Source organism: Salvelinus fontinalis, chromosome 6 (assembly GCF_029448725.1).
Source record: "Salvelinus fontinalis isolate EN_2023a chromosome 6, ASM2944872v1, whole genome shotgun sequence".
Classification (NCBI taxonomy): domain Eukaryota; kingdom Metazoa; phylum Chordata; class Actinopteri; order Salmoniformes; family Salmonidae; genus Salvelinus; species Salvelinus fontinalis.
The window spans coordinates 62370230-62395597 of NC_074670.1; the positions used below are offsets into that span (position 1 = coordinate 62370230).

The 25368-nt window shown below is 40.4% G+C and overlaps 1 protein-coding gene and 1 long non-coding RNA gene across 4 annotated transcripts in view; one reads left to right on the forward strand and one right to left on the reverse strand.

The window, feature by feature from the left end:
• Positions 1 to 25368, reverse strand: part of si:dkey-237h12.3 (teneurin-3) — a 194683-nt gene that overhangs the window by 39809 nt on the left and 129506 nt on the right. For 2 of the 3 annotated variants that reach the window (XM_055927382.1, XM_055927381.1), the window contains exons 10-20: positions 24697 to 24891; positions 21506 to 21706; positions 19249 to 19434; positions 17212 to 17232; positions 15474 to 15497; positions 14517 to 14663; positions 14100 to 14319; positions 10561 to 10680; positions 8795 to 9056; positions 6743 to 7010; positions 5957 to 6100 (exon numbers count right to left, since the gene is read on the reverse strand). In XM_055927382.1, coding sequence (XP_055783357.1) covers positions 5957 to 6100; positions 6743 to 7010; positions 8795 to 9056; positions 10561 to 10680; positions 14100 to 14319; positions 14517 to 14663; positions 15474 to 15497; positions 17212 to 17232; positions 19249 to 19434; positions 21506 to 21706; positions 24697 to 24891 — 1788 coding nt within the window. The remainder of the gene's footprint in view (positions 1 to 5956; positions 6101 to 6742; positions 7011 to 8794; positions 9057 to 10560; positions 10681 to 14099; positions 14320 to 14516; positions 14664 to 15473; positions 15498 to 17211; positions 17233 to 19248; positions 19435 to 21505; positions 21707 to 24696; positions 24892 to 25368) is intronic. The other variant, XM_055927384.1, reaches the window with a different exon arrangement.
• LOC129858264 (uncharacterized) lies at positions 10835 to 13540 on the forward strand. The gene is made up of 3 exons (XR_008759997.1): positions 10835 to 12082; positions 12415 to 12481; positions 12618 to 13540. It is a non-coding gene; the product is annotated as an uncharacterized LOC129858264 (long non-coding RNA).

Consider the following 25368-nt stretch of genomic DNA (forward strand, 5'->3'; position numbering starts at 1 on the left):
ACATTGATACCCAATCTAACGCAGGACACAATAAGTATTAGCATATCATATGCCGAAGATGAAATGCATATCGCATCTACACATCTGTTGATCATGAAGCTTCACATCTAGAGACAGCGATCCCCCCCACTGTGCGCTGGCGCTGCTGTGTGAAGGCTTTGAGACGAGCTAGCTTTACCCTGAGACAGGTGGGATGAAACACAATGCTCTGGCAGCAGTCAAGCTGGAACAGTTCTCAATGTTCCTTTTCAACGCTCTTTGCAAAACTTTGAGTGCTAGATGTTTTTGACAGATTTGGTTCAGCTAAATATCAGTTATTTTGTATGTTTAATAAACAGCCAGAAAACGCATAGCATCTTGGGGTAAACACAAAAGACGCAGATTGACTTCTGTACACTAGTTCGATAAAACATTTCCTGAAGCATTTTGTGAGCAATAATCTGTTAAGGGAACCCAGTTTTGTATAATAGCTGAGGGTTGATTGTTACCAGAACTACTGCATATTGAGCAGATGTTTGCACATTGATACCCATGTAACTCAGTTGGTAGAGCATGGTGCTTGCAAAACCACGGTTGTGGGTTTGATTCCCAAGGGGGGGCCCGTATGAAGAAAGTACGAAAATGTATGTGCTCACTACTGTAAGTCGCTCTGGATAAGAGTGTCTGCAAAATGAAAAATGTATATATATATATATATATATATATATATATATATATATATATATATATATATATATATATATATATATACAGTGGGGCAAAAAAGTATTTAGTCAGCCACCAATTGTGCAAGTTCTCCCACTTAAAAAGACGAGAGAGGCCTGAAATTGTCATCATATGTACACTTCAACTATGACAGACAAAATGAGAAAAGAAAATCCAGAAAATCACATTGTATGATTTTTTATGAATTTATTTGCAAATTATGGTGGAAAATAAGTATTTGGTCAATAACAAAAGTTTATCTTAATACTTTGTTATATACCCTTTGTTGGCAATGACAGAGGTCAAACATTTTCTGTAAGTCTTCACAAGGTTTTCACACACTGTTGCTGGTATTTTGGGCCATTCCTCCATGCAGATCTCCTCTAGAGCAGTGATGTTTTGTGGCTGTTGCTGGGCAACACGGACTTTCAACTCCCTCCAAAGATTTTCTATGGGGTTGAGATCTGGAGACTGGCTAGGCCACTCCAGGACCTTGAAATGCTTCTTACGAAGCCACAATTTAAAGGCAATGCTACCAAATGCTAATTGAGTGTATGTAAACTTCTGACCCACTGGGAACGTGATGAAAGAAATAAAAGCTGAAAAAAATCATTCTCTCTACTATTATTCTGACATTTCACATTCTTAAAATAAAGTGGTGATCCTAACTGCCCTAAGACAGGGAATTTTTACTCGGATTAAATGTCAGGAATTGTGAAAAACTGAGTTTAAATGTATTTGGCTAAGGTGTATGTAAATTTCCGACTTCAACTGTACATAAGTTTGGACACACCTACTCATTCCAGGGTTTTCTATAATTTTACTATTTTCTACATTGTAGAATAATAGTGAAGACATCAAAATTATGAAATATCACATATGGAATCATGTAGTAAGCAAAAAAGTGCCAAGAGTGTGCAAAGCTGTCATCAAGGCAAAGGGTGGCTACTTTGAAGAATCTAAAATATATAACTTTTCTGGTTACTACATGATTCCATATGTGTTATTTCATGTTTTTGATGTCTTCACTATTATTCTACAAAGTAGAAAATAGTAAAAATAAAGAAAAACCCTTGAATGAGTAGGTGTGTCCATACTTTTGACTGTTACTCTATATATCTTTGAGCAGATAATTAGAATATACATGGTTCCATTGCATAACTGGGTATGACAATCAAACAGACTTTACTAAGATGAGTTAACATTGGTTATAGCCATAGCAACAATTACAATATAACCTAAAAGGGGTATATAACCTATGCGGTCCATCGAGGGCCAAAAGGCAATGAGCAATAGGCTGTGACCTCCTCCACAAAGTAGTGAAAGCCTTTGCTCAGAAACCTAGAGTTGAGGGACACAAATGGATGAAAGGGTGACACAAATTCCCAGGGACAACTGTGACACAGATCGAGAGTTGGAGAGGGACTACTGTTGCTCAAACCAGGCAGGCTGAAAGAGAGAGGCCTAGTGCATCCTCAATGTTAGAATAGGCCTAGGGTCGTTCCAATCTGAGAGACACCATCTCAGATTGTTCTGAAATCATTTCTGTAGTTATAAATGGATAAGATAATAATTCCGGAAACAAAACTAATCCAATTGATTGCACCCAAATGGGCCATTTTAATATATAGGAGTTAGATAATATTCAATAATTATAGTACCTAACATCCAATTTGGACTAAACTTTTTTATAAATTGAATAAGTCATGAGCAATCCAAGGAGTGGTCAAAAGCCATCCACGGACCCCCCATACCTAACACCAATCCCACCCCAACAATGAGTATATAGTATCAGTTCTCTATTTGCCAAGTAGTATGGAGCTGTGGCTCAGAGTATTGTTTCTTCATCCTATGTAATGTATTCTTAGTGCATTTGGTCATGTTTTTTTCCCCCTGTTCAGTAAAAGTTATAATTGAAGTTGCTGGGTTTATACCAGGTTCTGACCACTAGATGTTGCTGTTCCTGCTATTAAGTAATTATTTTGTTAAAGGGATAGTTCACCCAAATTACATATTGGTTTTATTACCTTGTAGCATTCTATGTCCCAGGTATGACAGCAACCCATGCTTTGGTTTTGTTTACTTGACCACTATTTGAAATGCTAACTTTTTAGCATTTGTGGCACAAATCCAATGCAATTACATGGTACCTATATTAGCATTTTTGCACTTTATATCCAAATCATCCAAAAGTAACATAATTTAGTTACATACTACATTGTTTGATACTGATGATTTGAACATGAAGCATGAAAATCCTAATAAAGGTAACAGTGACTTGCATTGGATTTGTGACCAAAAAATGCTAAAAAGTTAGCATTCAAAATTCTTCAAGCTCTGTCAAATTGGTTGTTAATTATTGCTAGACAACCATTTCAGGTCTTGCCATAGATTTTCAAAAGATTTAAGTCAAAACTGCAACTAGGCCACTCCGGAACATTCACTGTCTTCTTGGTAAGCAAATCCAGTGTAGATTTGGCCTTGGTTTTAGGTTATTGTCCTGTTGAAAGGTGATTTCATCTGTCAGTGTTTGGTGGAAAGCAGACTGAAGCAGGGTTTCCTCTAGGATTTTGCCTGTGCTTAGCTCCAATCCATTTCTTTTTTATCTTGAAAAACGACCCAGTCCTTAATGATTGCAAGCATACCCATAACATGATGCAGCCACCACTATGCTTGAAAATATGGAGAGTGGTACTCATTAATGTGTTGTATTGGATTTGCCCCAAACATAACACTTTGTATTCAGGACAAAAAGTGAATTGCTTTGCCACATTTTTTGCAGTATTACTTTAGTGCCTTGTTGCAAACAGGATGCATGTTTTGGAATATTTGTATTATGTACAGGCTTCATTCTTTTCACTCTGTCAATTAGATTAGTATTGTGAAGTAACTAGAGTGCAGTGTTGTTGATTCATCCTCATTTATTTCCTATCACAGCCATTAAACTCTATAACTGTTTAAAAGTGACCATTGGCCTCATGGTGAAATCCCTGAGCGGTTTCCTTCCTCTCTAGCAACTGAGTTAGGAAGGATGCCTGTATCTCTGTAGTGACTGGGTGTATTGATACACCATCCAAAGTGTAATTAATAACTTCACCATGCTCAAAGGGATATTCGATGTCTGTTTTTTTATATTTTACACATATACCAAAAAGGTGCCCTTCTTTGAGGCATTGGAAAACCACCTGGGTCTTTGTGGTTGAATTTGACATTTTGAAATTCACTGCTTGGCTGAGGGACCTTACAGATACATGTATGTGTGGGGTACAGATATGAATGAGGTAGTCATTCAAAAATCATGGTAAACACTATTATTGCACACAGAGTGAGTCCATGCAACTTATTATGTGGCTTGTTAAGTACATTTTTACTCCTGAACTTATCTAGGCTTTTCATAACAAAGGGATTGAATACTTATTGACTCAAGACATTTCAGCTTTTCATTTTTAATTAATTTGTAAAAAGTTAGGAAAACATAATTCCACCGACATGGGGTGTGAATACTTTCTGAAGGCACTGTATGTATATGATGGTGTATAGACATTATGGATATTATATGAATAGAAATGGTGCATACAGCAGTAGTTATACATGACGAGCCTTGACTAGAATAAAGTATATACATATGAAGTGGTTAAAACTGTATGTAAAATGTTTAAAGTGACCAGTCTTCAATGACTATGTACATAGGACAGTAGTCTCTAAAGTGCAGGGTTGAGTACAGGGTGGTAGCTAGCTAATGAGATTACATGACTGACCAAGGTGTAAAAAAAATCCAGAGAGTGGTTTTGGAACAGCCCGCAAAATTGTTTATGAATGTATAGCCAATTCAAGCTAGGAATAAAAAAAAACATTGCACCGGTAATATGGGTCATATCTTTTTACCTGTTGGGCTAGAAACAATCAGTTTTCACTGTAGTAATGGTGCAACCATGACAATAAAGAATCTGCACTCACTTGTTTCTCTAAGGCTCAAACTCAATCATTACAACAATTATTATCAGAGTTATAATTTTTCTAGGTCCACGGTGCTCCTAAAATAAAATGTCAGGTTCGCACAGCAAAATATTTTGGACGATATGCGACCAAAGTGGTCACACTTTAGAGCCCTGGGCCCAGTAGCATAAAACATCTTAAGAGTTTCCCTTAAGGGTTTACCTTAATGAATCATTTCCCCTTAACTAAGGGAATTGTTTAAGGGTGTTGCATAGAGCATCTCAAACATTTCCTTTGGTAAGGGCATAATTTAAGGGTTTTATGGTCATTTGAAGGCATGTAGCCTATGGCAAAAGAGTCTCTGGTTACCATGGAGACAACCTGATTCACTGACTGAAGGTCTCCTCAAAGAGATCCCATTTATTTTGGGAGATCCCAAAATAGAACTTCTACATTCAAGACAGGAGAAACAAATTGATTCAGAGATAATTAAACATTTATTTTAGTTAATTTTTTCTCAACTTGTTTCTATTACTTTCTAGTACGTCAAGGTACCTTGCAGAGTAGGTAGTTAGTTAGCCAGCTAGTTTTGTAGACATGGATTGTGCACCTTCCATTGTTTAGCTACCTAGCTAGCTAGCTGGTGGATGTTTTACTTTTGAAACCAGGGCAGAGGAAAGCAACATTCACCTTTACAAATGCTTTTTTACATTGATATCCATATGAACAAAGCACTTAAGGGACCTCATGGGTACCCTTAAACTTTTCACTTAATTTAAGGGTGGTATTCGCTTAAAATGTTTAGTGGAACTGACTTCAAGTTAAGGGAAAATATAAGGGGAAAATGAACTTAAAGATGTTTTATGCAACAGGGCCCTGATCATGCAGTATGTTTTTTTGTCTGTTTGGAGTTTTATTCTTACGCTCATTCAAAAGAGTAGTTTGGATGATAAAAGCTAAGAACTACAGTATATGTTTCAGTAACTTCTATACAGATAAATGCATCCCCTCTTGGCCCGCAAATGCCATCTTGTTGCAAAACAGCTGAGTAGGGTGGAATCGCTGAGTAGGATGGGAGCTCTGCACCCCGGGTCATTGTATCTGATTTATTCCATCATTAATATGAATGATCGACCTGTCAAAACTCTCCTCTATTATCTGTAAATGGTATGATGAACCATATTTCATCTTCATCTGAGTATTTAATGCTGTATTTGAGATTAGAGACCTCCTGAAGCTTCCATCCCTGAACCGCACGCACCCACAAACACACACACACAGCATCGTCATTGATCAGTGTAAAAAAAAGTCTTACCATTTTGAATGTCCAATACATGGTGCTTGTCCAGCATCCATCCCCCCATGTTGGAGGCATCCAGTTCATAACCTTGTAAAATGGCTGTCCTCTTCTCCCAGAGGATCATATCTAGACATGATTCATACTCATATCCCACAGACACTGGAAACAACAATGGTATATAATGAATCTATCAATATCTGTAAAAATAAATAATAATAATGAGGCTTGTACTGTATAAAAAAAGCCTGAAAACTTGTCAAATCTCTTTATGATTGTAGAATCTTCTCTCTAGGAATGAGGTATACTCTCAGATGAGTGTTTACTAGTATGCCAATAGGCATTACAAGCATATAAAGTCTGAGATACTGCTAGCTCACAGTGCATCTGGATGTCAAATTACCATATTACCTGAACTAATATGTGGGTGATTTTTATCAAAATGAATTAATTTATGGACCAAAATACAACAGCGTGGGCATGATGTTAAAAATCATTCATTTTCCCATGGTTCAACTGGTGAGTAATTACACATGCAAAAAAACTAAGTCAGCAGAGTAGTGCCCTTCAGAAATGCAGCCGTCTGGGATTTCACCTTGATATTTTTCACACCATCTGTTATACCATATTACAAAACAATGATGTCTCTGACTGCAAAAACAATCAGGAAGTTCAAAGGATATCAATGCCAGGAGTTCATCCAAAGTTCAACCTCCTAGACTACACTAGGACCTGACACCACTATCAGATGATGTTTACATAACATCTCAATATAGCTGTGTTTGATCATCGGTGGGAACTCACCTACAGCCTCTGACAAGCCGTAGACCTTCTGGTTGTAGGCGTCTGTCTTGTCCCAGACAAAGGTGTACGAGAGGTCGGGAAAAGCAGGGAACGATTTCTGGAACAGTCTGCCCATGACAGCAATCATCAGATGGACCTTCATGAGTCCGAATGGGAGTTGTTCCTGGGTCATGAGGACCTTGAGGATGGGCTTGTAGCCGGACGTGCGGGAGCTCAGGTAAACCAGATTGAGGTCACTTCCAGGTATGGCCACTTCCTCGTGTAGGACCTATGAGTTTGAGCAGAATTCGTTATGAAAAGGTACGGAACATATAACTGAGTGCGTTAAAAAGTTACTTTTCAAAATGTCTGTGCTGCAACAACGGTACATCGCTAATGTGACAAACTCTCTCACAGGATGATTCCAACTTTACCAAGTGCCAAGTTTGCTTGCAATTGTCTAACAATAATCCATGTAATGAACTGCATGTCTGGAACCTTTGGTGCAGTTATATCTAGTTTGTAGTAGTGTTGTCACGATACCAGATTTTTTACATCAATACCGATAACAGGTTTAGTATTACGATACATGATACCGTAACAATACTCAATACCAAAACGATACTCGATACCGAAAGATACCACAGGAAAAAAAAAGTCACAGAAAAACCACTGGGCTTTATTTTTTCAACATTGAACAATATGTTGATAACTGGTAGAAGAACTCAAATATATTCTATCCTATATGACATTCTTTGCAAAAATAAAACACCATATTAAATAACAGAGGAATATCTTCAATTTTCCTTATGCAAAACCATATCTGAGACTCAGAGCAGACAAAATCATTTTACAATTACATCTAAACTGTTTTAAAATGTGATTTGATACATATTAGGGTTCATTTGCAAATCTATGGCTATAATACTGGGTAAAATGACATTCGTTAGAACTATGATTCTTTACAGCTAAATAATTTAATGCATTAAATGAATAGTTTAGTTCCAAAACTACATAAAAAAAACATTTAAAGCTAATTTCTGAAACTTCTATATTGCAATAGACCTCAGCAGCTTGTAGTCCTAAAATCTGGAAATAAGTTACATCTGGTTCATTCAGCCATCCCTATTGGAAAAATGAATGGGGGAAAAAAGGGTTTTGAAATAAACACAGAAAATAAGGTCTGAGGTTAACACCTCCTTATCCTATGTTACCACAGACCTTATTTTCAGAGTTTATCCAAAACCCCTCCAAAAACACCATTAATTTTCCTCATATGCTTTGTCCAATGAATCTTGGCATAGTTAGTGCCTACAAAAAGACACCATTACTATCTCGCTATAGTCTACACACCATAGAAATACAATTGATTTTACACAGCACACTACTACTTCCAGAGTCATTTTACTTTCCATGGTGCAATGCTCTGCCCAGGGCTGCTGGCTGGCTACTGCTAGCAAGCCCAGGCAAACCCAAAGTAGTCTAAATCAGTGTTTCCTAAATCGGTCCTGGGGCCTCCCTCGGGTGCACGTTTTGTTTTTGCCCCTAGCAATACACAGTTGATTCAAATACCCAACTCATATAACCTCATCATCTGCTCTGTAAGAAAAGCATTCCCATAGTTTGCTTCTGCAGGGAGTTTTGTCAACAAATTGCGGGCGTGGTGGTAGAAGAAGCCATGCTGTTGGCATTTTCTCTCTCTTCTCATTTGCTTCTCAAAAGTGGCTTGCGCTGTGTCAGCTGGCTAGCTACTGCCCCCTTGAGAAGGTTCAGACAAACTACTAGACAGCCTCGATCCTCTCAATCCGTATATGATGTGAAACACATTTGACAGAAGTACTGAAAGTAACAACAATTCTAGTACCGGACAGTTTTTCATGTTCTAGTATTGAAAAACTACAGAAGTTTCGGTATACTGTGAAATTCTAGTTTGTAGAATTATATACATTGTTTTCACCTGTGCTGCAGTGCAGGGAAACATGTTAATGCACCCAGATGTACACTACCGTGTCTGCCATGTGCTGTGGGAAATAGGTACCTGGCAGTAGGTACTAGAACCAGGGCTAATCTTACCTGGGTCTCAGGGATGATGGGGCTGTTCTCGGGGGAACTCCTGTAGAAAGTGGACAGGGGCGAGGCCAGGATGAGGGGGCTGGGCCTGAGCAGGCCGCTGAGGTAACAGCTGGGGATATCGTTGTCCTCCCTCTTCATCACCACAGTGTCCATCACGTGGAACACCTTCCAGGGTAACCACACAGTGCGGTGCAGTGTGGGAAAAGGGGCACGCTCCAAACTCAGCGTCAGCGAGGCACCGCCATTGGCCAACAGGTCAAACCTGGAGACATCCCCATGAATGTGGAGAAGTGATGAAAAAAATGGATTTACATTTTTACCCAGTGTGATTTCCTTGAAGGCCGGCCATATTATATTTACTTCTCTCTGGAAGACAAAGCATTTCAGTGGAAATTCAAATATATATTCATAAATGTTGGGCTACAAACCAGATTATATTTTTTCAATGGAACAAAGACCTTTTCTTATCCGTTGTCTTATTCCTTTGTGGCTCACATATTATTATTCACTGAATCTATTTTATTACGTTTGTTTAGTCAACCATGATGCAGTGAGACACTGAAAGTGTGAACTTGTTGAGAAGTCTAAGTTTCTCTGGTGGACCAGTTTTAATTACTACACATAGTGCAGACGACAGTTACTGGATTGGAAATGAAGGGTGAGTCTTTGAAGTGCTGCTCTATATATTCAGCCAGCTTTACTACCCAGGGGGTCAAGCATCTGCATGATGACACTACGTACACACACACACACACACACACCCGCGCGCACACACACACACACACACAAAAACACACACACACAGTGAAAGAGAGAATTACAGACACACATATACACACATATACACACACACACACAAAAACAAACACACAGTGAAAGAGAGAAATACAGACACACATATACACACATATACACACACACACGCACCTCAGCTGTGCATCTGACCTGAAACCGTTTCCTCCTCCACCCCACCCTTCTCTCCCCCTCTATCCATCCACTTTGGGCAGTGGGGAGTTCACAGCTGCAAGGGGCCAAGCTTTGATGTCGTTTCTGCCCTCTTAACACCCTGAGCGGATACGGTGGCTAACCAAGTGCGATTATCCCCTGCCATTTATCATGCGCTATGTCAGAGGGGTTACAGGGTGGAATATCTGGAGACATCAGCTAATCCTTGGCTATCAGGGGCCCCTACCTCCGCTGTTCCTGCTCCATAAGAGTGACTATGCTAGTCCCAGACATCACTAAATATTATAAGCCTTTTATTCCAGACAAACATAACCCAGATATTTTGGTGATGATTTGAATAAAAAGATCTACACATGCCAGTAAACCCAGACAACCGATAGTATGACGATAAACTTCCTGTAGAGGTGAATGTTTTCTGTGATATGTATGTACCCAGTATGACTTTGTTTGGTTAAGAGTGAGACCAAGCACCACAACTCTATGGTAATAGCCCAAGAAGGTCAGACAGTAATCTTGTGGTAGTCTACACTGCTGGCAGATTGATTCTTCCCTTGCTGATTCAATGCATTTTAAATTGCCTTGTTCTAAATGGCCCCAAACACTGTGACATTTGCATGAGCTATTGTTGTGGGGCACAATGCCATGTCGTTTTCATTTGCTAGCTTGTTTTGGATATCTGCCATGACATCTCTCCACTGGTGAATCAGGAATATTATATCACCAGACCTTCACTGAACCTTGTTTGGAGGACAAAGGTGATGTGTGGACGTGTTCATTCTGTGTGTGTGTGGCTCTCTTACATGCCGTCCTGGCGCGTGACGGTGTAGCCGTACTCTGGGTAGTCCCGGAAGGACACATTGACTCCAATCAGGGGTGTCCCGTCTCCCGTCAGCACCTGACCCCGGATGATTGACGCCAGGCTGCGCCGGTAAACAAACACAAAGAGGGTCAAGTAAAGAAACAAAATGCCAGCAGTCAACAACCAGTCATCTCCACTAACATCTGTCCTCCCTCGACAAGGGTACCGGCAGTCTGATTTAATGAGCGTTAAAAACATACACGTGTCAGCGATTGTTATTCATGATATGGCTTGCTCTCTCTTTAGACCTTTTAACCGCCCATAACTCATTCCAAAAAGGCTTCACAGCCATCGAGGTCCTCTTACTTTCAGCAGTTTCCCTGGTACATGTTTTCAGCATTGATATTCTACAGGGGCACCCATTTCCATACCAAATATTCCACGTAGCTCTTTCATGGACCCGACGCGCATTCTCGCATTCCTAATTGTGAGGTAATTTGTTAAGTTGGGCAACCGTCTGAAGGGGGCAAGACGATAGGGGGATGTTTCTTCATCAACAATTCATCAAGGGCGGCTATGTCAAACGTGGATTTTCTTGAGGTATTTAATTTGCATTTGTCATTGGCGGCAGATCCATGAGGCGCGACGTGTCCCGTTTTGCCGTCTTTATCTTCAGGTCATTACGGATATGAGTCAGGGATGATCAACAGCTTTCTCTTCTCTGTTTCCTCACCGCAACATGCCTAGCATAACAACGTCTAATTTTTTACTTTGCAGTCTAAGGGAATAAGGCCATTTTAAGAACTATGGAGGTTCACTATTCTCTCCTTGTCTCGCCATTAATCTTCTACAGGCTGGCTGACTGACCCTACAAGAGCTGACCCGTAAATAAACATTAAGTTGCATAACCTAAGAAATGAGAAATTCCCACAGTCCCTCTTTGTCAATGTCTAGCGGTGGTTTGGTCAAAGACACCATTTTAAGTCAGTTGGTAGAATTGTAAGGGGACATCCGAAATGGATGTGGGACTCAACACAAACCATGTAATGTATTAGTCTTTATGCCATACGAGAGAGGAGAGTTTTTAGAGCATTGGCATGAAACCCAGCCACACAATGAAAACTGTTCTCTTTCATTTGGCTAGCCCACTTGTTTTGGATGGGTTCTTTTATGGGTTTAGGTAAAAATGAAAACAGCTCTTAAGATAGGGTGACCAGACGTCCCCGTTTTTGGTGGCCTGTCCCCGGCTGGAAATGCATTAAAAACAGACTGCAAAGTGAAATAATATTTTAAGTGGCAAGAAAGACCGGGCAGCAGAGCCTATTGGTTAACGTCCCAATCGCGTTGTGCTTGTTTTGTCCAGCAGAGGGGGCTGCTTGCTATAGCAGCTCCAGTCACTCTTATTCTTCTACTAACTACTTGCTCGCGCTAGTTTTAGAGAAAACTGCTGTGGAAAACTCGGCCGGAAGCTAGCAAGTATCAAGTGAATCCACAACATCCCCACAAACGTCTTTTCAAGCCGGGTAAGTTACAATCGTTTGAGATACTAGCTAGTGATGTTATAATGTCACAATGTATTATATAGATAGGTTATGCTAGCTATCATTAGCTATGTCGACTAAGTTATCTAGCTAGGATAGCTAGCTACTGTCACGGTAGCTAGGTTAAAAAACGTTCACATGTAAACATGCAGTGGACGGGCTATTTTGAAAATATGATTATATTAAATGAATGCACAATTAATTATGATAATATTTATTTGTAGATTACAATTTTAATGGTTTGGCATTATAAGTAGTGTGAAAATATATTTTGAAATTTTCATGGATAACATTAGCATAATGTTTTCTGTTAGAGAGTGGAGAGAAACGAGAGGAGGAAGACTGGATAAGAAGAAGAGTGAAAGAGAGAGAGGAGGAAAGGTAAAGATATGATTACAGAGCCTGCCAATGTATTATTCCAAACAATGTTTTTGAGATGAAATACAAAAATGAGGCAAGCAATGGGAATCTATTACCCAAAGTATTTTATCTAATAGTGTACTATTTATTATTAAAGATTGGAGAGGAAGGAGAAGGAAAAATGAAGGGAGTAAAAGGAGTGAAGAGAGGAGATTGTAGAAGAGTGAGGTGGAAAGGTAAAGAGAAGGAAAGGAAGGAAGACGAGTGAAGAAAAGAAGAGGAGAAAGATTGGAGCAGAAGAAAATGTTAAGAGAGTAAGAAGAGCAGACAGGGGGGTACAATGGCTCTTTCCAAGAAACAGAATGAATGATATATGGACAGCAGCAAGAAATAGGTTCACTGTTCCTATGCTTATTGTGAAGACAAACTTAAACCTCCCCTGCCAGGAGTTCACGGAGAAGCTGGCCAAAGACAGAGTAATCCTGAAAAAGATACATTCTTCTGAGAAATATACAGATTAGGTTGGTATAAGTATATTATGTAGTTACCAATCATCATCTTATTTCTTTATTATGTTGTTAAGTATTTCATATATACTGTACTATAGCCTGTTTTTTCAATTTTGCTCATGTTCTCTTATGTTCTTATTCTACCCAGACTATCAGGACCACTGAATGGCTGTTCAGATCGGACAGTTCTGTCTTGTCTGTAGTGTTTCTGTTTTCTCTATCACAGTGTGCCTGTTAGACTAAATACATGAAACTGAAATTGTCCCCCATACTACTGGTAGTACCCATCACGGTCTAATCAGCCAAATAAAGTAAAGATATGTAATTTAACTAATGTGCTTATTATGAATCCCATTCACCCTATTTTTCCCAAAATTATCAAATAAAGTTAAATAGATTTTTGTAACTTCAGAAATGTAATTAATTTAGTCAAACTTTGCGGAATGTCTGTGTGCTTAAATACTGAAAATTGCCAGAATGTCTGTGAATATATAACCAACTTCTTAACGGAGATGAAGAGAATAAAATTGACATTTTCAGCGGGTGAACTAATATGCCTCTGCCAGACCGGCTCGGGATTGCCTCATTCTATATTTGTGGTAAAGCATGCTATTTACATAAGGATTACTCCCAAACTATTCTGTGAGTTGGGGGGATTATATTCCCAAAGCTTTCGGCGCACAGTTAGCAATCATTTCCTCTCCATCAGCTGCAAAACAAACTCTACTTATGATCCAGAACAGACTGGGAGAGTGCATTGAGGTTCCCAATGAAATACATTTCTGTCTGCTGAGAAACTTGCTTGCAAATTGATTCTTACGCCTTTATGTCGACGAATGATGAAATTTCATTATTTCCACTACAAGGTTTCACATCCCACTAAGGTTTGATACATCAAATCAGTTTGGTCAATCTGGTACTCAATAACACATTTTTTTACCCGTACTCATCAAGTCAAGGTCCCTAAGAGAGCTATGCCACAGTTTGTCCTACAGGAGCAACTCTAGGAAAATACGACAAGATTCAATCAACTGAGATTATTTCAATGATACACTACTGACAACTGATTTTGCTTAAAAATTGCTACGCTTTCGACATCCAACAAGACAGTTGGACTTGATGGGGGTCACCTGCTGTTGAAAGGGTTGTCACCAGGTATCACGTGACTACCACCAGGCCTAACCAGGAAGCTGACGTGCGCGTAGAAGCCCCTGGGGTCCAACGAAGAGGAGGATGACCCTTGACCTTGGCCCACAATGCTTGTGGGGTCTGGGGATCCACGGCAGTAGGCCTGGTCCTGGCAGGAGCTTTGTGAACAGCAGTCTGGGTCCATGCAGTCCACCAGTCCATCTGTAAGACCAAGATGCAACAGTGTTAATATTGGACAATACCCTAACTGTGCTCTTTGTGAAAACAGGGTTGCATCCAGAATATCACACCTGTGAATACAACTGATCAAATAAAAACTCCTTAGTTCAACAGTCCATCATACTGACACAAAGTTACATAATTTGCAAAGAGTGAAAAATAATGGACTTTGTTCTTACCCCCCTCATTGTCCTTTCCATCTGAGCAGAGGGTCTCTGTGGCAACGTCACATCCTAGCCCTCTCCATCCTGATTGGCAGATGCAGCGCCACCCGGCTTGGTCCAGAATGCACCTCCCATTGCTGTTGCACAACCCAGGGCACCCATCTGCCAAAACAATCATGTCAATCACACATGCTAGCCAATCAGAGAGAGGGAGACAGGTTGAGGGGGGGAGACAAGACTTTGTCATTCAGGGGCAGCACAGAGGGACAAAATGAAAACAAAAGTATAAAGTGGACAAACAGGACATATCATTCTGACGGGGGTGGGGCGTCTAAAGATACTGTAATTTCACATGGGTTTTTTTCTCTAACTGATTTCCATAACATTTCAGGGCACATGGAAATGGTTTTGGCAAATGTAGAATATTAACAATGCATAGAGATCAACACACATTTGGATAATAGGGGTTAGTACTGCGAATATCCTTGCTCTGCTTTTTATGACATGCTGATTAGTCAAAGTTCTTCTATTCCTATCTGTAGTATTTACCAAATTCAGCACAAAAAACAACACACATTTATCTTGGCCTAACACCAGCACAACACCCATGTGAAGGTACTATCAAAGTAAAGACAAGGGTAGATAGAGGTAAAGACGAAAGGGTTTGTTGATGTCTCAGCATCTCTACTTGATGCCAGGATATTGCATTTCTTTTTTCACAGGTTTGAACAAGAACAGAGCATACTGTAACTGACTGGCTACATCTGCTTGGCATTTCTTCTGACACACAAGGATTCAGAAAGGAAAAGGGGGACTGAGAGTGTGCTTGACTAGTTATGACGGAAACGTATGAAGGTACTGGGATCACAATAGAAACAGTGATAGACTGGGACATAAGACGTGTGCTTGGGTAAGAAAACAGAGCAGGCGAGTGATTGTTGATGACAATCTCTGGGGTAGTCATTCCATTACCTTTATATCCTATCTTGACTGCTCCTATTACCATTGAGGAGAGGGGAAACATTTGGAAAAGAAAATTACTTATCTCTATTGCAGGAAAATCTAGACTGACAAACACAATTATCTGAGTATAGGATACAAGAAGAAATAAAGAGGTAGAGCTCAGTCCAGATATACCTGACAACTTGGTAAGCAATACTTTTCAAAAACGTGATTTTACTGTTTTATATACAGTCACCGGCCAGTTTATTAGTTACGTCTAATACTGGGTCTTATCGTCTTTGCCTCCAGAACAGCCTGAATGTTTCGGGGCATGGATTCTAAAAGTCGGAAACATTCCACAGGGATGTTGGTCCATGCTAAAGCAATGGCCTCAGGCAGTTGCTGCAGATTGGACAGCGGTACACCACCGCCACCAGCCTGTACCGTTGACACCAGGCAGGATGGTTCATAGACTCATGCTGCTTACGCCAAATCCTGACTGCCATCACCATGACGCAACAGGAGCCGGGATTCATCGGACCATGCAATGTTTTTCCACTCCTCAATTGTCCAGTGTTGGTGATCGCATGCCCACTGGAGCCGCTTCTGGAATCCGGTGTGGTTGTCTGCTGCAATAGCACAGTCGTGACAAGGATCGACGAGTTGTGCGTTCCAGAGATATCGTTCTGCACACCACTGCTGTACTGCCTCATTATTTGTCTGTTTGTGGCCCGCCTGTTAGCTTGTACAAACCTTGCCATGGTGGCCCGCCTGTTAGCTTGTACAAACCTTGCCATTCTCCTTCGAACTCTCATCAACGAGCTGTTTTCGCCCACAGATGTTTTTTGTTTGTCACACCATTCTCAGGGCACACCCTAGACACTGTTGTGCATGAAAAGCCCAGGAGAGTGGTCGTTTCTGAGATATTGGATCCAGTGTGCCTGCCACCGACAATCATACCACACTCAAAGTCACTTAAGTCACCCATTCTAACAGTCAATATAACAGTAACTGAATGCCTCGATGCCTGTCTGCCTGCTTTATATAGAAAGCCACGGCCACGTGACTCAGTCTGTAGAAGCAATCCATTTTCATGAACGGAGTGGTGTACCTAATAAACTGGCCTGTGAGTCTATATTCCACACTATGAGGTTGGAATAATACTGTGGAATTGTGAAAATTATGATAATGACCTTTTAGTGTAAGAGCTGTTTGAAAAGACCACCTGAAATTTGACATCACCAGGCAATAATTAGTTGATAGACCAATAAGACAGAGAGTTCCAAACCTTTCTGCCAATAACAGCTAGTTTTCAGTTTCCCCCTCCCCACTCAGACCACTCCCAAACAGTCCTAGCAAAATTGTTGCTTGAGAAAATATTCTTTGCTAAGAAGCTATTTTTGTTAATTTTTACCACTTTAATTGAAAACAAACACAGGGAACTAATTAATTGCTAACTAGAAATTATTTGATATTTAGATAAAAACGTGTGCATGAGGCATTTAAGGTAAAGCCCATATTGTTTGTATGTCATTAGCCCTGACAGTGATTAGGATTTTGTTATCACTTTTGTAAATATGATCTTTCATGGTGGATGGTGGAGCACAAAAAAACAGCATGGTTGTCACATTGTGATTCTGATTCTGTTGAGGGAAGTAAAGTGATCTGCTTACCCCATTTAAAGGGGGTTTACATTTTCAGTATGACATTTGTTGGGGGCTATTGATACGAAACAGGAAGGTGAGCGAAAGACAGGAAAGTACATTACCTGATACTCTTGAATCCAGAGCTTGTCAGATAAGAGAGAGAGAGAGAGAGAGAAGAAAAACAAGTATAGAAGTGTTACGACAGAGAAAATATACACTAACAGCATGAAGAGGAAAATACAAATTAATTTGAACTATGAATGTTTCACAGTTGTGTGTGTTAAGGATCTGCTTGAGCTAATTATCAGGCTTGCCTGGTGAGATACGTTGCCATAGCAGTAGTGACATGCTTTCAATCCTAACAACACACATCATCCACATATTAAACCCTCCACATAAAGTAAATAACAATGTACAGTACATTCACATAGAACATCTAAAGAACCCAGTTTATAACTGTATAGGTGGCAGCTGCTAACAAACACATGCTCGGACATTAATATGCTGTGTTTTTAGTGCTGTCTGAATAGCATTCTAGTGTCATCTTTTGCACTTAGCTATCTATTACACCAGCTATACAGCAGCTTCAACTATAAGCGTATTTTCCATTCAAGAGTCATGTAGTGTATTATCCTTCAGTTTACTACAAAGATGTTTCTATGCATTCAAGTGCTCCTGGGAGTTTACTTCCATGCTTTGTTCCAATGATGAAGTGGTTGAATAGCTCCTGTGTACTCTGAGGACAATCAGCTACATGACTGATAGTTGTAATGTATAGGACTCCTGGATGTCTACTGGGACGGCAATATGCTGAAATGCTCCTGGATGTGTACTAGAAGAAAAAAACAGCAGCGGAGAGCAAAGCAATAACAGCGGTGCTTAAGACTCCCATGCAGAAACCGAATCGCAACGTGTCTGACAATAGTTGTTCCAGGGAAGCGGACTATTCAAGCCCCTTCGTCAAGGTCTCGCCATGTAATGTGATTAAAGGTGCTTTATGCGAATTGAAGTTATTCAGAGAGCCCTATAAGAAAGGAATAAGCTCCTAGTTCCTGTTAAGAATAGGTAAACGGCTGCCTATTCATCCCAGGCGCATCTACGGCGAGGAATTTGTTTCCTGATGGGGGTTAAACAGGAAGAAGCTGAAAGGGACAGGATTTTAGTTCTCATTGAGGCAGAGATTAATAACATCAGGAATGCAACCCCTCCAATCACCTCAGTGCAATCTCATCTCTCTCTCCTGGTTTCTAACCAGTCAGCTTCATTCTCTGGATGGGATAACTGCTGATGAGGAGAACGTTTTGTAAATATGTAATTAGGGTTTGGAGAGCCGGGGTCTGTTTCAACAAGAGGGTGATGTCACCGAGGGGGTTTGGTCTCTATTAAGGCATGGTGAAGCTGTCATCTCGGAGATGGCTATACCATTGAGACAAAGCTGAATAAGACCTTAGTACTAGCTGTCCCTCTTTTCCCTTAATACCTTCCCTTAGTTGAGTCGTAGAATGGGCGGTAGGACTCTATAAAGAGCATATTTATATTCTACTGTATAGAGAAAAGATTTGGCATGGGTCCTCAGAATCTTAAAAGTTCTACAGCTGCACCATTGAGAGCATCTTGACTAGCTTCACCTCCGCATATTACCTCAACTACCTCGTACCCCTGCACATTGACTCGGTACCAGTACTCCTTGTATATAGTCTCGTTATTGTTATTTGATTGTATTACTATTTCATTTTTTATTTTATGCAAATGTTTCTTACTTTTTAACTGTGTATTGTTAGGAAAGGGCTTGTAAGAAAGCATTTCACGGTAAAGTCTACACCTGTTGCATGTGACAAATTTTATTTTATCTAATAAGTAGTTGGAATCACTTCTGAAATCCATTTTCAGGTGGATTGGGAAAGGGAAAATGGTGATGTCAGGTGTCAAGGACAGTGAAAGTGAAATGGAATGGCTAATTTAGAAAATTCTTTCTTTATGTTTCATAGGGTTATATAATGCAAACATTGATTGAGAGGAGGCACATTTCTTCCCAAGCTCTTCAACTTAGACTGCATTCAAGATACTGTTGAAAGCAAGTCTTTGGCATATTCAGGAGCATTGATGGAGAATAAATTGTTACATTCCTGCCTCTTTGTACTGGTTCTCTGCCGACTCACCAATGGTGCAGTGCTCTCCGGTCCAGCCCTGGTGACAGTCACATTTGCCCTCTCGGCAGACACCGTGATCTGTACAGCGTGGGTGACAGTCCCTCTGGTCGCACTCTGAGCCTGCCCATCCCTCCTCGCAGTGACAGGTCCCACTGACACACACTCCATGGGGGCCGCAGGGCACAGTGCACACCTCTGACACACAACCACAAACAGTCGTCCGTCATACACTGGACAGACGTGTGCCATAGTAGTGTACAGTAATTCAATCTTACAGTACTTGTATGGACATAGTGAATAATACTTTTTTTCTGCTGTCAGTACATTAGTTACACTGCCACAGCTGAATCGTAATCTTTACATATTGATTGAATAAAGAGGCACAAAACCTGATATTATTCACTCCAAATTCAGATGTGATGGGAGACAAGGACACATTTTCCTACGACAATTTATTTTTTTACAAATTTGTTTTGTCTTTTGTTGCTTCGTTTTCATTTATTTAACTTGCAGAGCAGACTAAACAATGCTTTTACATTTGCCGTCAGTTATCCCCAATGATTTCAGCTTGATCCTGGAACGTTAAATCTCACAACATTTACAAGAGACTGAAGTAAAAGGCTAGCTTGAGACATCTTTAGACCTACAGGCTTTCGAATAAGCAGGTCAACTCACTTATTTTAGTCACCAAGGACCACAAAGACCATAAGACCAACTACGTAAGCAGATGTCTCTATGTAGTCAGGCAGCAGGCGGTGTGGGTGAGAAACTCTCATTACTGAATCCACAGGTAGTAGGAGACCAAGGAGAGTGCTTCAGTCACTGGCATGCTACAAACCATACTAAAAGCTCCATTCTATTATTGAGGGAAAACCACATGAAACCATGAAGGGAATGGTTTATTCACAGGATCTGACCCAGTATTGCCTTCAGAGGCTCCAAAACACTTTGAAATGTCACCACAGCAGCCGTTCAGACAGCAAGAACAGACTTCCTAAGATTTAAAAAAAAAACTTACTTCAAGTAGGCTACAGGAAAAAGCAGTCCGCCACCCACCCATTAAAAGTACTTGAGTAAGTTTAAGAAAATATCGACACAAATCTAGTCCACCTAGCACCCTTGTGAATATCCTTGAGGTTAACACGTCAAGGTTTCAAAATTCAGTAATTTTTCTGTTTTCCTCTTACAAGCGAAACCACCTCACCTACCTTAATTTGCACTTTTTTAATAGGTTGCTTTCATCTCCCTCTGAATGGAGTTTTTCTTCGATTGACAGTCCTTGGTGGGTCTCTGATTAAGCTTAGACGACACTCCAGAATTTTAACCATGCCTCTGGAGGGGGATCGTTCGATTCCAAGGGCCCCCTCCCCTCCCAAAGAATCCATGAAATCAATTTTTCATTAGCGCAAAGGTGTTTATCTGCTTTTAGCACGCCCCTGACTCCGGCACGATGGCAGAGTGGGTGGTCCATCTATTCCACGCCGCTTGTTAATTAAAGTTTATTTAATTGAAGTGGACCTGCTGAGATAATTAAGAGAGAAACCTTGACTACTACCCAGGTGGGCAAACACAAGTTTGGACGGCTGCTTAAGTAAGCCAACCTCACTCCCTTCAATGTAACATTTTTAACATCGACCGGCAATGGATGTTTCATGGCAGGAAAGAGGGACTCTATCCCGAATTTCAAAATTATTTTACAGAATAACAAATGGCCTTACTTTGGATGTTGTCTGAAAGTGAATAAATTGAGACAAACTCCCTGGTCCCCTAAACTCCCATTATTTTTTCCTGCCAGCAGTCTAGGTTTTCATCTCATCCATCATTTCAGACTTACAGTACACCCTCTTACGCAAAACCCCTCAGATTTCAATCGCACAATCAAGTAAACATGCGGCTTAATCAATCTTAGCTCCAGATAGTTAAAAACCCAGTAGGTTCCAATGTGACACTACTCAATTTGGGTCTCCAACTGTGAACTGCAGATGTAGGTACTAATTCGGCACTGCGATTAGCCTAAACTAAATAACCCCATTCTAGAGAAGGACATTGAGTATGAATCACCTGGTCTTTTAAACAAATGAACCGATTACTAAAACCAAAGCACAGCCCTCAAACTGGCAAAGTACCTACAAGAAAACAAACTAATTGTCTAAAATGGTCATCATATTAATGAGGACCATCATCCTTTTCCTCACTGGAGGAGCCTCATACACAACACAAAGCCAGACAGCTAAACCCGAAATAAAAAGTAAGAGAGTTGTCTGACCTAAAGAGCAGTCGGAGCCTGTCCAGTTAGCCTCACAGACACAGGTGCCTGTCTCGGTGTGGAAGGTTCCGTGGCTGGAGCACTGTTCAGGACACGTGCTCTTCAGGATCTCACAGCCGATTCCGCCCCAGCCCGGGTTACAGTGGCATTCACCGTGGTGGCAGGCTCCGTGGCCCGAGCAGGTCGGATCCAGACAGTCCGCTAGGAAAACAAGAGAAAGGAAAGAAGATGGTTCAACTACTGTATATGGGATGACTTAATCATGCAATAAACAACTAAACATGTGAACATGCTCCATAGTCAGCTTATTACTAGTACAGCCTTTTAGCAAACACATACAGTCTCAGCGACTCATTGAGAATAATTTGGTTCTAATCATAGTGCCTTCAGAAAGTATTCATACCCATTGGCTTATTCCACTTGTATTTGTGTTACAGCCCCAAAATAATGTCCACCTATCTACACACAATACCCCATAATGACAAAGTGAGAACATATATATTTTAAAATGTAAGCACATTTATTGAAACTTAAATGCAGAAATATCTCATTTACATTAGTATTCACACCGCTGAGTCAATACTTTGTAGAAGCACCTTTGGCAACGATGACAGCTTTGAGTCTCTAACATGCTGACCACACCGCTCGCGTCGCAAAATAAATGTACACATACATGTTATTCAATCATTGCACCCACACTGCTCGCGCGCCACAGCAAGCGTCTGTGTGGCCAGGCGCTAAAATAGAAGTTGGTTCTATTTGTGACACTCAACACGCTGCAAATCCTGCCCCTCAAATCTCCTCATTGGTTTTTAGGAGCATATACCCACGTGGGTGATTGAAAGATGAACTGACATCCACACTCCAGTCGGTTGTAGTAATGCACTGTAAAGTTGGTTGCCAGCCGTCATTTAAAGTCCAAAGAAGAAAAAGGAGGAGAGATGACGAGAAACGAATTCGGTTACCGTTTTATCTGTGGATTAATTGTCGGAGTTGAGGACCTTGTGCATTTCAGGTAAAATAACAACCCAATGTTTATATACCAGGACAAATTAGCTAGCAAAAGCAAGCTAGCTAGCTAAATTGCCATAAAGGATGTTTAATGCTGTTTAATGCTTTTTGACCTGTCCCTAAATTAATATAAGTGGTTCAGAGTTTGTTTTGATATTTCAACATGCATGTCCTGATCGCTTCTGGTGTGGGGAACAAAATCAACGTGCGCGCGATGACGCGTTTGGTCAGCATGTATGAGTTTTGCACACCTGGATTGAAAAGTATTTTCACATTATTCTTTTTTTTATTATTCATGCTCTGTCAAGTTGGTTGTTGATCATTGCTGGACAGCCACATTCAAGTCTTGCCATAGATTTTCAAGCCGCTTTCAGTCAAAACTGTAACTCGGCCACTCAGGAACATTCAATGTCATCTTGATAAGCAACTCAAGGGTAGATATAGCCTTGTGTTTTAGGGTATTGTCCTGCTGAAAGGTGAATTTGTCTCCCAGTGTCTTTTTGAAAGCAGACTTAACCAGGTTTTCCTCGAGGATTTTGCCTGTGCTTAGCTGTATACTGTTGATTTTTATCCCAAAAAACTCCCTAGTCATTGCTGATGACAAGCATACCCATAACATGATACAGCCACCACTATACTTGAAAATATGAAGAATGGAACTCAGTAATGTGTTGGATTTGCCCCAAACATAACGCTTTGTACTCAGGACATAAAGTTAATTTCTTTGCCAATTTGTTTGAAGTTTTACTTTAGTGCCTTATTTCAAACAGGATGCATGTTTTGAAATATTTGTGTTCTGTATAGGCTTCTTTTCATTCTCTCATTTAGGCTAGTATTGTGGAGTAACTACTGTACAATGTTGTTGATCCATCCTCAGTTTTCTCCTATCGCAGCCATTAAACTCTGTAACTGTTTTAAAGTCACCATCCCTGAGCAGTTTCCTTCCTCTCCGGCAACTGAGTTAGAAGGGACACCTGTATCCTTTTGGTGACTGGGTGTATTGATATACCATCCAAAGTGTAATTAATAACTTCACCATGCTCAAAGGGATATTCAATGTCTGCTTTTTATTTTATTTTTACCAATCTACCAATAGGTTCCCTTCTTTGTGAGGCACTGGAAAACATCCCTTGTCTTTGTGGTTGAATCTGTGTTTGAAATTCACTGCTTGACTGAGGGACCTTACATATAAATTGTATATGTGGGTTATAGAGATTAGGTCATCATTTAAAAATCCTGTTAAACACTATTAATGCACACAGAGTGAGTCCATGCAATTTAGTATGTTACTTGTTAAGAAAATGTTTACTCCTGAACTTATTTAGGCTTGCCATAACAAAGTGGTTGAGTACTTATTGACTCAAGACATTTCAGCTTTTAATTTTTTATTAATTTGTAAACATTTCTAAAAATACAATTCCACTTTGACATTAAGGGGTATTGTGTGTAAGCCAGTGACAAAGGAAATCTAAATGTAATAACTTTTAAATTCAGGCTGTAACAGAACACAAGGGGTGTGAATATTTTCTGAAGGGACTGTAAGGCAAGACCTTGTATTATCATCAAACCAGAACCAAATGGCCAGTTTGAGTCCACTGACAACATTGTCCAACCGTTCCTGCCTAATTCCACAATAGCACTTGTGTACTTTCTCTCTTAATTCACTTTACAATGAGCGCAAATATTTTATTTAATTACTCCCTCGACTCAATAAGATTTTACACATTGGGTCACTGATCTGCAGATGTGAATCTGACAAGTGAATTGCCTCTGTCTGAATTGGGATCAATGAAGTTAAACTGACTGAACAGGGGGAGAAGAGGTAGAGGGGGATAGCGAGAAGTATTTTCGATAACAATGAGAAATAGACCCGGACTGAGAGATATTGAATCTCACAGGGTTCTTGTTTGGGAGCGCACTGAAGCAATCACTTTGGATGGACAATTCAGAATCAATTCCAATCCATAGCTGTGGAGGCTAAATGGTTGGAGGGAGTTAATACATGCAGAGTATCGATGGAGGAACAAAAGGAATTATTTGCTTGGTGAAGTTGAAAAGAGCTATTGTTTAAGTTGTATAACTACTGTGTACATCGCCGACAGGCTGGGAAATCGAACGGTGACAACATCGCCGACAGGCTGGGAAATCGAACGGTGACACTACATATTGTTGTGGTGTACCTTGGTGACAGTTGCTTCCCTTGTGGCCGGCATTACACACACAGTTGCCCGTCACACAAATCCCATGGCCTCCACATTGGGGGTCTACACACTGGGTAGTAGGCACGTCACACTCCGTGCCCTTCCATCCACTGTAGCACTGACAGCGCCCCCTGGTGTACTGGCCATTTCCACTGCATAGGACGGGACAGGCAGCTGTTGTGGGAAGAAACAATGTTACTCAACAGTATATAAAGCATAGTAGTTACTCTGGACCCTGATCTCTCTTTTGACGAACATATCAAGACTGTTTCAATGACAGCTTTTTTCCATCTACGTAACATTGCAGAAATCAGAAACTTTCTGTCCAAAAATGATGCAGAATAATTAATCCATGCTTTTGTCACTTCTAGGTTAGACTACTGCAATGCTTTACTTTCCGGCTACCCAGATAGAGCACTAAATAAAGTTCAGTTAGTGCTAACCACGGCTGGTAGAATCTTGACTAGAACCCAACATTTTTATCATATTACTCCAGTGCTAGCGTCTCTACACTGGCTTCCTGTTAAGGCAAGGGCTGATTTCAAGGTTTTACTGCTAACCTACAAAGCATTACATGGGCTTGCTCCTACCTATCTTTCCGATTTGGTCCTGCCGTACCTACACATACGCTACGGTCACAAGACGCAGGCC